The 16,550-nt window shown below is 41.0% G+C and overlaps 1 protein-coding gene across 3 annotated transcripts in view; it reads right to left on the bottom strand.

Moving 5' to 3' along the window:
* LOC311253604 (protein FAM184A-like) overlaps positions 1-16,550 on the bottom strand; it is a 200,268-nt gene that overhangs the window by 51,024 nt on the left and 132,694 nt on the right. For all 3 annotated transcript variants that reach the window (XR_014621718.1, XM_084347699.1, XM_084347698.1), the window contains exons 15-16: positions 7,503-7,617; positions 3,466-3,563 (exon numbers count right to left, since the gene is read on the bottom strand). Coding sequence is in view for 2 of the 3 variants with exons in the window: in XM_084347699.1 (XP_084203825.1) it covers positions 3,466-3,563; positions 7,503-7,617 (213 nt within the window). In the remaining variant the exon portion in view is untranslated. The remainder of the gene's footprint in view (positions 1-3,465; positions 3,564-7,502; positions 7,618-16,550) is intronic.

Here is a 16,550-nt window from a genome sequence, read left to right on the forward strand (position 1 = left end):
ACTTCTAAATGTCGACGTACTGCCCGCAAGTTTTGGTGGTTTGTCACAGATGATTTTTTTGCCCCCTCGTTTAATTTTCAGTGGGATTGTAGATGAAGTTAGTTCATAAATCACTTTCTTTCTTTAAAGCACTGGAAAGTTAAGCTAGCATAACTTGCAGAGACACAACATTACTAAATTAAAAAATCCTGTTTACAAGTCAAGCAGCTATTTTTTTTACCAGGTTTATATGTTAGTTCAGAAGAAGCCTAGATTGAACATAATTTTTACTACCAACATTTGAAGGGCTTCATCAGATAAGTTAGGACTTCAACTTATCCCTCAGTGGGCATAAAATCCTCCGTAAAATAGCATTTGCTGTGGCACACTGTTTTGAAAGGTGTCAGCTCTTGAGGACAGAGTCAGGTGTAGATCCAGACCCTCTGGAGGAATTAACAGCAGTAGTCACATCAGATTCTGCTCTGATCCAGAGCTGTTTACCAACGGGAGGAGAGCTCAGGGATTTCTTTTTTTTTAATTTTAGGATTAAAAAGTGGATTTATCTTCACTCCTGTTTATCAACTTGACTGCAGCAGTGATCAGTGATGTGACCTCCATTGTCAGGTGCTTATGTTCTGTAATGTTGACTGCTGACTGGAGCTGGAGGGGAAATGTACTTTACTTTATGAACGTAACGTTACAGAGAGGAGAGGGGAAAAAGAAGAGAGACAACCAGTGTCTCTGATGAGTGCTGAGTTCAGTCCGAGCTACCTGGATTCAAACACATGGATGAACACATCCTTGGTGCCAGCTGTTGTTCACTAGCTTACAGCTCGTTCACAGTAAAGAATTATTGCGGATATCATGTGGTCTGTTTTCCACATAATGATTTACACACATTTTATCATCATTTTAAATGTAAACTTTCTTTTAGATTTTATGTTGTTTTTAACATTTAATAAAAGGTCTGTCCTCTATAGCACCATAACAACAGAGTTATTGCAGCAAACTGCAGCACAAGGGCTAACTGCAGGGACATGCACATGATTATAGAGGGGCAGGGGCTCAAAGTCAGAAAAGGGCAATATGTGTGACCTGGTGGTTGTTATCAAGCTGCTCTGCTCCTCAAGCTAGCATGTAGCTAGCTAGCGCAAAATGGACAGGTTTTTGACAACAAATAGACCGAAGGAGCAGACCAACAGCCCTGCTGTGGAGGACTCTGCTGCAAAAAAACCTAAAAACTCATGGCCAACTAAAATCTGAAAATATGAGGCAGCATACATTAAAGCTATGGTCTACGATCTGAGAAAGGTTTGAAAAAAGCATCCCCCCCACACACACCCCTCCCCTCTGTGCTCCTTAATCCCTCCCCTCTGAGCAGGTATCACTCTCCCCTCGGAGCCTCCCGCGACACACCCCCTCCCGCAACAAGTAACAAGAGCAACAAGCCGGCCGGCAGAAACCAAATACAGCCCAGCTTTGAATGCGGAGTAACGGTGTCGGATTCACAGGTAAAGTTATTACAATGCACGTTGAAACTCTCGTAAATCTTGTAAGTCATTGCAATGTCCAAAGCTAAGCTCCACAGCCAAGCTAGCGTAACGTCATTAGCATGTTACAGCTACGTTACGTTACAGCTACGTAATAAGTTACTATTTATCAACAGCTAAGTTAGCCACTTCTAAAAGTTATTGAAGGCCAAGAGACTAACAGATGCTGCCGTCAGCTTTCATCACAACGATCGCTTCCACGTTGTAGCTGAAAAATAAACCCTCATGAGTCTCGGACCAGCTGTGTCCCAGCTGTTGTCTGAGTAGCACCAGACCGCAACACAACCATGCCCGTAAACCGTAATCTCTTGTTTATGACAGATAAGACACACAATACACACATCGTAACGCGTACATGATAATCCATCATATTGATTTAGCAAAGGCTTCGTTGAAAACAAACGGACAAGACCGTGAGGAGGGTTAGCAAAACAGTTGAACTAACGGCAGCTTTCACAGTCATAAGCCAGCATCGGCATGAAAGTTATCTGTGTCACAACATCCACAATAAAGACGAAAGATTACCTGCTCAACAGAAACTCCGCTGTATCAGCATCGGGTCCATATCTTCACGGACCTTTCGCCACCGTTCAAATGATGACCTGATGTTTATTCAGATTTAAGCATTCTTTATTTCACATCTCCGCTTTGTGTCTTTGCAGTGACAGTTTGTAAAGCACTTGAAAGAAGAACCACTGGGAAAGACATTTTTCAAGTTTTGGACGATTACATCGATTCTAACAGATTGGACTGGACCCGTTGTGTGGGGGTATGTTCGGACGGAGCCACAGCAATTACCGGGAAGATCAGTGGAGTGACCGCTCTCATCAAGCAGAAAGCCCCGCATGTAGTGGCCACACACTGCATGCTCCATCGTGAGGCACTTGTTGCAAAAAGGATGGCTAACGAGTGGAATCAGGTACTACAGGAGGTCATACAACTAGTGAATTTTATTAAAGCCCGCCCCATGAAACACAGACTGTTTACCCTTCTATGTAATGAGATGGGCGCCCGTTTTGAGGGGCTGCTGCTTCACTCAAATGTGCGCTGGCTGTCACGGGGCGCAGTTTTAAACCGTGTCTATGAGCTGCGGAGGGAGGTTGCAGAGTTCTTCTCATCTGAAAAGCATCAGCTGGCAGATCGGTTCACCGATGCAACCTGGATCCGCAAACTTGCATATATGTCAGACATTTTCCAGCATCTAAATGTACTGAATCAAAGCATGCAAGGGCGTGACACTAGCGTGACACTCCCTCCCACTAGTATAATCTCTGTCTGTCACTCCCAGACACAGACACACACACAGACACACACACACAAGAGAGGTTTGATTTCTTTTGTTCCGTTCTTATCTGTCAACAGTTTGTTGAAAAGTTTATTATTCAGTGGGAATATACGGTGCTGAAAAGATGTTTGTTAATAATGTTCTTATGCTAAACAAATGTAATAATTATTGAATAGTGAATAAAAGTAAGAAAATACCTTCTAAAAGTTGATGTTTCTTTACATATTTTGTAGCATTGTCTGTGGGTTTGGGGGTCCCCGGCCAGAAGCTAATGCTGTCTGGGGGGCCTTGGCATAGAAAAGTTTGGGAACCCCTGAGCTAGACAATAGGCTAGACCAATTTCCCGACTTCCCGAAACTGAGTCATGACTTCCGAACTGGTGGGCTTAGACTAATATGATATTTTTTCCAAGGTTGCACACTAACACAGCTTGCATAACAAAAAGAAAATCATGGGAGGGCAAGTGCAAACTATAAATACAGGCTAAACATCTAAAAATGTGACAAAACCAAGAAGTTAATTCTCTCTCTCTCTCTTTTGTCAAATCTGTGCAGCTGAAACATAAACTAGGACTACATTAAACATGCCAACTCCAAAGCCAAAGAATAAACACATACACAAACACATGATGTGTGTGTGTGAGAATCCTACCCTGATCTGGTGTTGTCTGGCCTCCTCCATGGTGCTCAGAGCACAGCAATGAGCCTCCTGTAGTCGATGCTCTCTCCTCTGATGTTCTCTCTGCATCTCTGCAAACACACACACACACATTACTATTTTACTTTCAGAATTTCATGTGTCTTTTTATGTGTGATTTTTATTTGGCATTGTAGAAAACCATTCAATATCCTGAGTCTTGTAAAAACATACAATAACAAAACACAGGGGGAGCATTTGTGTTTCAGCTCATCTTGAATTTCCCATGAAACATCTGCTAGACAGCTAGAATGCTGTTTGCTCTCAGAGCAGCAGGAGGATGGCAGAAAATACTTCACCCAAATCAGTAAATAAAGTTGTTAAGGTTGCTTTTTTCTTGCAAGTTACAAAGTTTTTTAGTGTGCGTGTGTGTACAGTAATCCGTGAGGCCCTAGCTCCAGAAATTCTCTGGTTGCTTCCTTCTTTTTATACATCAACATTTCTTTTTATCGTTTTCCAGGAAACTACAAACATTAAAATACCATTAAAATACCTACAAAATGATTTTTGTGCCACTGTGGGACCTGATATCGCGGTAATAACCATGATAGCTAGAACTAGAAAAATTGCATTTCCTGCGCAAATACAGTGTGAATGCTGACGGCTGAAGTGATTTCGAAAAAACTGCTGAATATACTGGAAAATATTTGCCTGAAATGCATAAAACTTTAAGAATGAATGGTCAAGATTTTGCAGAAAAAGCTGAATTTTTCAAAAGCTGAAACGGCTGAAAAGCTGAAAAGTAATAGGCTGAATGGGCTAAAAAGCTTAACATTTTGATAGATGAACAGTTTCTCTAGCTGAACATATGCTGAAGCAGTGGCAGAACCAAAGTTGAAAATGTCCCCATAACAATGAATGGGAAAACACCTCCCAAACTCCTGCGAGTCTAGAGCAAAGTGTAATGGTTATGGCCAAAATATTTATATACTGAGCAACAGGAGACATTGCTGAACCATGTGATGTCTTTTTTATTTCTGTAGAGTGAAAAATAAGGGAGCTAGAGCGAGAGACAAAACAGGTACCGTCTGCTCTCCTCCAGAAATGTAGGCTCAAAATTAACATTGCGGCTTATGCGGGAGTTGCTGGAGTGCTTGTCACTCTAGGGCTTGGGGTCCTACATCTGAAATAAGACCATCAGCTGAAAGCAAACAAGATTTCCTTTCTATGTATATATTGTGTATGTGAAGTAAAAGATGTCGGATCTAAATCAAGCTAAAGAGAATTTTTTCTCAAGTTTTCCAGCTGATCTCCACTCTAGCGATGATGTCACGCACTCTAGCTCACGCAACACACACCATTATAAAACCAGAAGACGAGCTAAAAATCATTAAAACTAAAACTGCGATGATTTCAAAACCGTTAAAGATTTTAAAAAGCTGAATACATGCCAAATAGTCTTGTTACAAGTCTTGTAACAGTTTAACAGTTGGAATGGTGTCTGTAGCTGAAAGTACGAGGGACGAGAAGAGGTTGAAAGACAGGTGGTTTTGAAGAGGATTTGAAGATTTTCCTATTCACTTTCATTGTAATTTTTTTTTTTTAAAAAGCTGAATTTGAGAAAAAGCTGTAATGTCAGAAAACTGAAAAGTACAAGGCTGAAAGAGCTTAAAAAGCTGATAGTTGAACGTTTTTTCTAGCTGAATGTATGCTGAAGTAGTAGCAGAACGAAATTTGAAAAATTCCCCATAAGGATATATGGGAAATTTTTTGCAGAAAAAGCTGAATATTTCCAAAAGTATAAAAGATAGAAAAGCCAAAAATACAAGCAGTAATGTCCTTAAAGAGCTGAACACTACTACTGCTACTACTGTGGGTTGGTTGGTTTCTGTAGCTCAAAATTTGTAGGAGTAGAAAAGAGCTGAAAAACGTACGGAATAATAATAATAATAGAAAAAGGTTAGCAAGTAAGCAAGTAAGCCTAACTCAATCTCGCCTAGGGCAGCCAAAGGGCTAGAGCCAGCCCTGCATTCACACACTGATGTGCAGAGGATGCCATTCAAGGTGCCGACTTGCTCATCAGGAGCAATTTGGGGTTATCTTGTAGATACCACCATATCTTGCTCAAGGATACTTCGACATGCAACCGGGGGAGCTGGGGATTCAAACCAGCAACCTTCCAATTACTGGATGACCAGCTCTATCTCCTGAGCTGCAGATGCCCCAATGTTTTACCAAATTTGAAGTAACTTCCTGAAGGCGTTCTTGAGATATCCTGTTCACACGAATGAGATGTAGGTAAGACCGGACAGACAAACCGAGAACATAATGTCTCCGGACATGGCTGTCATTGGGCAGAGGCATAAAAGCACTAAAACATCATTTTTGTCTTCATGGTAACAAATAAAAATTGGTCTTCTTCCAGCATGGTATTAGCGTCCATTACGCAGTGGTGGACAGTAACGAAGTAAATTTACTTGAGTACTGTACTTAAGTACAGTTTTTGAGTATCTGTACTTTACTTAAGTATTATTTTTTGGGGATACTTTTACTTTCACTCCACTACATTTGAAGGACAAATATTGTACTTTTTACTCCACTACATTTCTATTGATGCTCTCGTTACTCGCTACTTTTGAGCTTCCGTCAGCTGATGATTTTTTTTTTTTTTTTGTGTGCAAAATTCAGAGAAAATAAACTGTTTCTGCTGATTCGCGTATGGTTTGTCTTAGTCGTATTGCCGTACCTGTACTACGTCATGCCATACGAAGAAATGGAGGAAGAAACTGGAGAAACACGGGGGAAACTCCCACCGAGCACCCGTGGCCTTATCTCAAACCCATGTTTGATTCGTTTCAGTTTAAATGTTTGTTGTGCTTATCGCGAACAAATTATATCACGGCCGACAAAAACTCGTCTTCCAACCTGAAAAAGCACGTCGCGGTATGTAAAGTTGTTACCAACGTTAGCTAGCTTAATGTTGGTTAAATTGCAGATGAACATTTTAAACGTAATTGTATGTGTTTGTAGTATCATAGTTGCCATTTTTAACGGTTTAAAAATATGGCAACTGTTGCAGTGCAGTTGAATGATTGAGTTGACTTTCTGTTCATGTTTTTTATACAATTCATATCAGAGTCCAAGGTAGGGGTTAGGTGTGTGTGTGTGTGTGAGAGAGAGAGAGAGATAGAGTGGGTGTGTGTGAGAGAGAGAGAGTGGGTGTGTGTGTGTGTGTGTGTGTGTGAGAGAGAGAAAGAGAGTGAGTGTGTGTGAGAGAGAGAGAGAGTGGGTGTGTGTGTATGTGTGTGAGAGAGAGAGAGTGGGTGTGTGTGTGAGAGAGAGAGAGAGAGAGTGTGTGGGTGTGAGAGAGAGAGAGAGAGAGTAGCATAGAGTGAGTATAGTATATATTTCATTTGTTGGTGAATGCAGCTGAGTGTGTTCTGAGGCTTCTTGCCTTTATTTGTTTATTTTTGAGCTATAAACTGTCTGTAGCAGAATCGCATCAGTGTATTGTATAATGACATTAAGCTACTTTCCTTTCCTGTATTTCCTGAGATATTTTTTAAATACTTTTACTTAAGTAATTTTTTAAGCAAATACTTTAGTACTTTTACTTAAGTAATATTTTGACTAAGCTACTTTTACTTGTATTGGAGTAATATTTGACAAGGAGTATCTGTACTTTTACTCAAGTAGTGAAGTTGTGTACTCTGTCCACCTCTGCCATTACGTGACCTCATTCTGTGTGTAGTTTTTCCAAATGGCCACTTCGGAACTTGTGATGAGCTTTTTTAAAACATTTTTAAAACATTTTTTGACCTAACGATTAATTGTCAAAATAATGAACAGATGAATCAACAATGAAAATATTTAGCCCTTAATACTACAGCTGCAGGAGACTGATCAGTGAACAGTCACTATATGTTATTTAACATATAATAAATAATAAATATGATATGATCAGACATTTTTTTGAAACTGCAGCTGTGGACACTCAGTGTCAGTGTCAGCCTGTAGCTACTGTTGAAGGACCGGAGCATAGGCCAGCTTACCTTTGAGCTGTTGGCTCAGTAGCTCCCTCTCCTGGTTGAACTGAGACTGCAGCTGCTGCAGAGCTGACTGGGACTGAGACAGCTGCAGCTCCAGGGACTGCTTCAAAAGAGAGATCTGTCCAGAGAGAGGAAGTAAGTCCAAAGAGAGGCACATATAATTACTGGTGTTCCTACTAAAGGACGCAGCAGTCAGAATAAGCACCAGGACATGCAGATTGGACAGGTCTTAACAACAGTTATCACATACAGTGACAATACAGTGGCTTTGTTTCTGAGCAGCAACAACACATTCAGTGTCTTTCTTTAGAGAAAGTGGTTGTTGGAAACACGTATCTTCAGGAATGTGTAATGAGGTCAACATTAAAGACATCATTGCTCTGTCTCTGCATTTCCTCCTGCGTCTCATATTCTTTAATCCTTGTATGCAAACAGTTTGTTCTACAGACGTTTTGACTTTAGTTGAGATGTTTTGACAAACACTCACTGGTGTTATCGACACATTGGAAAGAAGCTAACAGTGAGCTCTCGCCGCCCGCTGTCTCAATGAGCCGACAGCTTGTCAGACTGTCAGCCCACAGAGCCAAATAGCATGAAGCCAAGCAGCCTAAGTCTCATCACAGCACACAAAACGGTTTTGTTTTGAGGAAATATGTGAACTATCAGAGGCCTAAGTGAACTCTCTCAGCCTGATGGCTCTGGTCCTCCACACACCACTCTTCTTTTGACTCAGCCAGTTAAATCCCCAGCAGGATTTAGCACTGTAGGCATACTACCATTAGTGAGGGCAAGGTAAGATGGATTAAAAATGAGAGGATGAGGAGCAGGGCTGGATGAAGTTTGCTCTGGATCTGGATTTAAACAGACAGACAGAGGACCTGTAGAGGATTTCCTCCCCTCCTCCGTCCACTATCTGTCTGTTACAGCCAATCATTTTACATTTACTGAAATAGCTGGACAAGATTAAGGTGGAAACACCTGTCGAGCACATGTCCAGCCCTTCATGTCCTCATCACACTGGCACACACAAACAGCAGCCTGGGGCCAGGAGCTTCTCATTAAAATATCTTCATGATGGCACATCCACACTCACTCTTTTATTTTCACAAAATGATTTCTCTGCCAGTTAAACAGCACATGAGGTCACCCTGCTGTGTCCAGCAAGTGTGTGAGGCTGCTGCTTGTTTTAACCCACTCACTCACTCACCAGAGTCCCGTTTTTACATCGCGCAAGTTTGATTTTTGGCTTGTTCATCTACAAAGTTGAAAAAGTTTGATTAAAATGGGTGTGCACACACTTCTTGTACTTGCTACCTCCATGCTTACCCTTAAATCATAGATGAAGAAAGACTAATCCTATAGAGGAATGTCAAAAGTCAACCTTACTGACGGAAAAGGTTAGGATGGACTCTGTTTTGGTGTTTTGATACAGAAGTACCTGCTGCCGTACTACCAGACTACAGAGCAGCTTCATTCCTCAGGCTGTGAGCCTCCTGAACTTATCCTCCACACTCAATTTTCCAAAATAGATGTAGCAAAAAGGACTGACATTGTTTCATTTTATAAACCCTTGTGATTTAAAAAATGATAATACATTAACCTTGTAACCTTATGTATATGTTGTATTGTGTATTTATTTATTTATTTGTTTATTTAACATGGACAGTGCACGGCTCTCAGCTGTACCAGAATTAGCTACTAGCTAAATTTCATCTGTAGTCCCTGGGCAGGAACAAATAACATGAATCTAACACAGACAAGCACATACAAATATAAAAACTCATCACACAAGCAGCCTTTCAAACAACAACAATAACACAGTTTCAAACTCTTAAAACACAACACAACACAACACAACAACAAGAATAAGACACAACAAGACAATGTTAAGATACAACACTAAAAAGATTACAAGATAGTGAGCAAATGTTTGAATTTATGCTTGGTGGGTAAATGATTGAGTAGATTTAAGCCATGATTTTATCTTAGATTTAAAACCAGTAAATGTACTAATGTCTCTGATCTCGTTTGGTACTGAGTTCCAATAATTAGTGGCTCTGACAGAAAAGGCTGATCTGCCAAACTCAGTACATCTGTGCTGTACTGCACAGTGACCTCTGCTGGTCGTCCTAGTTGTTCTCTTGTTGTCTGGGCGCAGTGATATGAACTCCTTTAATGGAGGAGCAGCCAGATTCTGAATTACCCTATACACTAAACTAACATCTGCAAAACACACAAAATTTTCAAAAGTCAAGAGTTTGTGCTTTTGAATGATGTTGCAGTGATGATGACTTGATGGCTTTTTGTCTAATACCTTGAGAGTTTGTTTAGAGAGCGTTTGTAGTGGAGCAGGTGTTGTTTTTCCAGTTTGTGACCAACTTGTGATGCAGTATGCAATATATTAAAAAATCATTGAGTGCATATATAATTTGGCGGCATCTAAGGGTAGCTGATTTCGAATGTGTCTGAAGTTTCTTAGGTTGAATTTGACAGTGTTGCACACCTGCTTTATGTGTTTCTTAAAAGACAACTGTGAATCAACAGTAACTCCCAGATATTTAAAATGTGACACAGTCTGGATCTTTTCCCAATTTACAAAGATATCTGGCTGATTTCCATTTTTTCTTATATAAAAGTACATGCATGCAGTTTTACTGATGTTTAGTGTCAGGCAAGACTCTGAAAGCCAGGTGGCAATTTTGGCAATCGCTGCTGTTATTTTGGCTGCTATTTCACATCCGTCTCTTCCATGTGCCAGGATAACCGTGTCATCCGCGTACATTTGAGTTTCAACTTTAGGACATACAAGTGGTAGGTCGTTAACATATTAACTAAATAATAAAGGGCCTAAGACTGAGCCTTGCGGGACACCAACAGAGCAGTTAATGAATGATGACAGTTTATTCCGAACTCTATTGCATTGTCTTCTCATAGTAAGATAGGATTCCATCCATTTCATTACATCATCAGAAAAATTAAAATTTGACAACTTTGAAAGAAGAACATTATGATTTACTGTATCAAAAGCTTTTTTCAGATCCAAAAAAACAGCTCCTACAGCACTCCCACTGTCTAGTTTTGATTTGATTTTTTCAAGAAAATAGCAGGTAGCCATTTCGGTCGAATGGTTTTTTCTGAAGCCGAATTGCATAGGATGAAGGAGGGCTCGTCCAGAATTTAGAGAGTCAGTTAGTTGTTCAGTTACCACTTTCTCTGCAATCTTTGATGCCACAGGCAAAATACTGATGGGCCTATAGTTGGCTACATCAGTTGGTTCACCTACCTTGAATGGGGAACTACGACTGCAACCTTCCATGCAGCTGGAAAAATTGACTGTTTTATGGACAAAATAACTAGATGTGTAATGGGGGTGCTGAGGGAGTGAATATTGTTCAGAAATGTTGAATCCCACTTAAATGTATATTTTGCCTTTGAGGACTTTAAAGCGCTTAGGATCTTACAAACTTTATTTTCAGGGACTTCAGTTGTCTTAAAAATCGGCTTATTAAAATCTGCTGCTGCTATGTTTTTCATTCTTGCACCAAATGTGTGGGATAGATTCTGCACTGACACAGTAAAATAAGTATTAAATGCAGAGGCAATTTCACTGAGATCATTAGTTAAATTTCCCAGAATTTTCAGCTCATGTCCCTTTCGCTGATTTTGCTTGTCTTTCTTTGTTAGTTTATTTATGTTCCTCCATATCAATTTACTATTTCCTTTTCTGTCTTTAATAATGTCCATTACGGGTGTGCAGAGCAGCCGATATTTGTATCTGTATTTGTATTTGTTGAGGGGGGAAAAGTATTTGTATTTGTATTTGTATTCGAGTAAAATTCAAATAGGCGTAACATTTTTTTTTTTTTTGAGTTACACTTCTAATTTTCGTTATAGTGTAAGTATTCTTTAATTATCCATTATAATAATTGTGGATATGCAATATTGGTTGATGTTTTTCCATAAATCCAGCAATGAACATGTAACAAGGAATGTCATTGAAAAGAAAATAACATAACAGCCATTACCTCATCCATGGTTAAACCAACAACTAATAAAATATCATTGTGAACCTTATGAACCCCACCACCACCCGTCCTTGTTGGAGGACGTTGAACAGACAGAATAAAAACAAATAATACTTAAAAGAACTATTCTTTCTAATGCACAGAATTCCAAGAACTAAACTTGATCTGTAAATAATATGACATAGTAGCCTATAGCTAACGGTCATTATGCTTCTGGCCTCTACCTGGTCTTTTTACTAAACTTAACCAACTCCTTTCTTCATTGCCTAAAACCCAACCAAAGCACCAAGCAAAGAATTTTTTTTTCTCCGCCGGTCTGCTGTCAGCTGGGTCGCCGGCTGCAGCAGCCTCGCGCCCGTGAAGTGGGCTCAAGCCGCGTTCATCCGCGCTCGAGCGGAGCAGGGGAGAGAAACAATGTGTATTTCTTTTACTCTGTGGAAGATCTCCCAACGGAGTGAGGGACAAAGCAAGTGGGACAGATCTGCCCAGTCCCTGAGCAGCGCGCCTTTCACAGACAAGCCACAACGCAGAGTGTAAACAACGTCACCTGGTTCAGCAGCACCATGGACAGCTGCGGGGGCGGGGGGGTCGGAACAGCGGTGTTTCGACCCCCCGCCCCCGACTCCTGAACGTCACTCACTCACTCATCCGGGCATGTACTGCGGTCTCATGAGGAAACGTAGCTTTTTGATATAATGTTTTTCTTGTTCCCGAATACAAATATTTTTTAAAGGGGACATATTATGCAAAACTGACTTTTTCCTTGCTTTAGTATGTATATTTGCGTATCCGGAGTGCCTCCCCACCCCTTAAGCATGAGTTTTGACAACTAAGTCAATATTTTGTACCTGGCAGAGTCAGGAATTGAGTCTCTAAATGAGCTGTTTGGATTTCACCCGGATTGTTACGTAACAATCCGGTCTTTTGCATACTCCCAGCCCTCACGCTGGGTATCTCCTCCCACATTACGCCAGCTACCTGAGCGAGGATCCGCCATTTTCTCGTCCTCGCTAACTTGTACATGACAGCCTGACCACTGCCATGTACAACCCGAAAGCCAAGCACTGCTGCTCTGTCGTGGGATGCACGGATCCTCATGTTTCACTACATCGCCACCCTACCAAAGAGGATATCAGAGTGAAGTGGCTACTTTTTATTTATCAGGGTCACAGCTTCAGTGAGCAGAGGCGTTATGGTCTGCGCCAGACTGTTTCAGCAACCAGGGTCAGTATAATGCTGGACTGGTAATGAGATTGTCCCTTAAAAGATGGATCCATACCCACTGTCAATGATGGAACTGTAAGTATTTAAAACACAGTATAGTTTGTGTTACTTTGACCGTTTAGTACATGAGCTAACGCTAACCGTGGATGTAAATATGAGGCTGAACTAACATTACATGTGAAGTTATCAACGTTGGGCTTACTGGCCGTAGGATTCACGATAATGTTAATGATACCAAATGTTAATTTGTCATATCAGCACTCTTTTAAAACTTGACGGTGAATTGAGAAAATGAATTAGGATATTGAGATTTTATCGCTTCTAACCGGCCGGTGAACCACTGCTCGGCCGTGAACATGGGGAGGAGACGGGGTGAAATGTCTCAGTTGTTCGCAGACAGTGAGCTGCTGCTCCGTGGTGAACAAACAGAGGAGACGGGGTGACATCGTCTCAGTTGTGTGTGTCAGTTGTTCGCGGACGTTTAGCTGCTGTTCCGCGGTGAACACGCAGAGGAAACGGTATGAACTGGTCTCTGTTATTCACGGCCAGTGAGCTACGTTAATTCATTAGCATGTTGTGCTAAAGGACAGTGTGTAAGCAAACTTCTAGAAGCGTGTCTTGTCTGAATGCACTGCTGATTGTGTGACAGCCCGAGGAGCTGCTGTAGTTTGGCAGATGTCATGGCTCTGGGAGACTGTCCTCTGACCGTTTTTCTGTGTGTTGGTATACATGTAATACGTGTGTAGCGTTAGCCGTAGCGTTAGCTGTAGGCTACAGCTAACGGTATAGCTAGTGCTACAGCCTGTAGCGTTAGCTGCTGGCATGAGAGACCAGACCTCAGGATACCAAAATGTTATCTGCAGTAAAGCAATCACTACTTTGTTTTGGAGCCGGAGACAGGGGCTACCTGCTACATGTCTGCTGTGCTACTATCAGTTATATGCAGGCACGGACACAGAAAAGCTGCGTTGCGCTGTGTATTGCTCGTTGTTGTTTTTTTTTGTTTTTTTTTCTGAACTTTATTGAAAGTTGCTGTGTATCGCTTGTTGCCATGGTCACGCGATGCCGTCCTCATGTCTTCCGGCCGGCAGGAAGATGTGGGCGGCGCACGCAGTAGCTCATTAGCATAAAAGGGAAAGTCACTGAAACCGGCCGCTTAGAGCAGGCCTGTGAAACTGGTGTGTAAACAACCCTGCTGTGCTCAATCCTTCGTTTTTTTCGACCAAAGCTTACTATCATTCCAATTAGACATCAAGGACCCATGTCAACAAGCAGAAATGAGCATAACATGTCACCTTTAAAGTATTTGTTCGAAATAAGTATTCGTAAAAAACACGTTATTTGTGCCTTTCCGAATGCGTATTCGGGTGTGGCTCCACCCCTAATGTCCATAAAAAATTCTGCCTTTGCTTTCCTTAGTTCATTCACTACTTTATTACGAAGACTTGTAAAAATGTGTCTGTCAATAATTGATTTAGACTTAGGTGCTACTTTCAGAGCAAAATCATGTTTTTTCATGAAGTCCCACAGGTGGTCATTAAACCAGGATAGGTTACTCTTACGCCGTCCATTTTTAAATGTTTTTATGTATTTTTCTTTAATTCTGTTTATTGTACCTATAAAAGACTCACAGGAGGCATCTATATCATCTCTGAGTAAAACATCTCTTCAATCAGTTTGACTTAGCTCTTCCTTGAATGCATTCATGTCTTGTTTCCTTATTCCATAGGAGTGTTTAATTATCTCTTGTTGGTAAATAAACCTGTTTTTTGTTAATTTCCTTGCAATAAGAGTCATATTGTGATCCGACAAACCAGTGAGAAGATTATAAGATTTAATCATTCTCTCAGGCTTGTTACTAAAGATGAGATCAATTTGTGTTTTTGAGACATTTGTTATTCTTGTGGGTCCATCTATTAATTAAGTCAGTTCAAATTGATTTGTAAGTGCTTTTAGCTTCTTTCTAGTTGCTTTTTAAGTCCAATTAAAATTAAAATCGCCAAGAACTATACATTCTTTCTTTGTGTCCAATTTTTTAAGCAGGTTCTTGAAATGAAAACCTTGTAGCCAGGCATTGTGAACGGGGCTACAGGTGATGATTTAGTTAGCCATGTTTCAGACTGACAGAGGAAGTCCAAGTTTGAGTTGGTAAACAGTTTTTCGAGTTGTTCAGTTTTTGCCTTTACGCTACGAATGTTCAGATGGCCTCCAAGGAGACCTTTTGGTTTTGTGCGTGGGTCCCAAATGATTTTGGAGTGCAGAGCAGTTTGGAAGAGACCGATGTTGAAGTGTTTTGTGACTGCCGGGTTTCCGCATGAATGTCTCTGTTGGCCCGTGTTACCTGGTTTAGCGAGCGTCCCCGCTGGAGGCTGTAGATCTTGCACAGAGACAGGTCCTGGGTTCAGTTGCACGTCGCCAGCAAGGAGAAGGGTAGTCAACAGGTAAGCGAGCAGCTTTCTGTATAAACGTGAAGCTTTATCACTTGTAGTGTTGGTTTGCTCGCATGGTGCTGTTGCTCGTCCATCTCGTAATATTGCCGTGTAGAGGGTTAATCGGCTCCATTCATTGTGTATGGCAGGTTGCATTGGTGGTAGTGCAGCGTCTCATGAGATCATCAGCTGATTGATCCCACAGCCGCGGACAGAGAAAATCAGCAGCACTACAATGTAGATCAGAAAAGCCGATCACTGTATAAAGTCCTCAGTCCTGGGTCCATGCTTGGCTTTTGTAGTGTGGATGAGATCATGGCATTTCTCAGCCGGTTTAGACAGTGCAGATGAGAACAGAGATGAAAGTTTGGTGAGCTGCCGGCTTCGCCATTACCGAAGCCGGCAGGCCTCCATGTGTTCATATGTTTCCAACAATGTTTAAACTAGGGATGTCACCATTTCAATTCTAAATCATACAAGGACGTCACTGTGTGTTGAAATGTGGTGAAGACATGAGGGCCCAGATGAAAAAAACATCTTTTAAAACATTATTCAACATATGATGTGATTTTCCACAATGAGGAGATCATATGAGGTCAGAGAAGATGTTTACGGTGGAAAAAAGCTGCATAAAAAATCATTTCATCTCATGAGTCGATGTGTGAGTCTCTCCCTGCAGTGTATTGGAGGAGTATCTGAGTCTCCAGTGGTGCTGCTGTTTCAGTCAAGCTGTAAGTGGGTCAACACAGTGCAGATGACTACAGTTCCACCTGTGTCCATTTGTCTTCATTAGCCTGAAGCAGCTGAATGGCTGCTGTCTGTCTATTCCTTAGATGTGTGTCTTTGTTTGACGGGCTGTGTTCTAACACACACACATGCATGAATATATGTATTGTGTACATGAGTGCTGATAGTTTTCTGTCAGTCAATCCATGGATTCTTTAACTAATTGTTTCAGCTGTATTCTTGCTCAATGCTAAAGTGTTCAAAGATCTTCCTGTTGTAGGAATTATCAAAGTTTATTATATGCACAACTTTAAATAGAAAGCCAAAAAATTAATATTTATATAATACTTTTAACACCTTGGTGCATTCTTTTAGTAAGGACTGTCCTTGGAATTCAGATGAATGAACTTTAAAATCATGTGTTTTTTCCGGCTGATGTCTCCTGTTCTTGGTGCCTTTAAAGGAATAGTTGGACCTTTTGGAAAACATTCTTAGTTGTTTTCTTGCCACAGCACAAAACCCAATGATGTCTGTCTATTCAATGTGAAGCTGGAGCCAACAGCTGGTTAGCTTAGCTTAGCACAAAGACTGGAAACAGGCGGAAACAACTAACTGGGCCTACCATCACCACTAAAGCTCACTGATTA

This window comes from Pagrus pagrus, assembly GCF_965226575.1.
Source record: "Pagrus pagrus genome assembly, chromosome: 24".
In the NCBI taxonomy this organism is placed as follows: Eukaryota; Metazoa; Chordata; class Actinopteri; order Spariformes; family Sparidae; genus Pagrus; species Pagrus pagrus.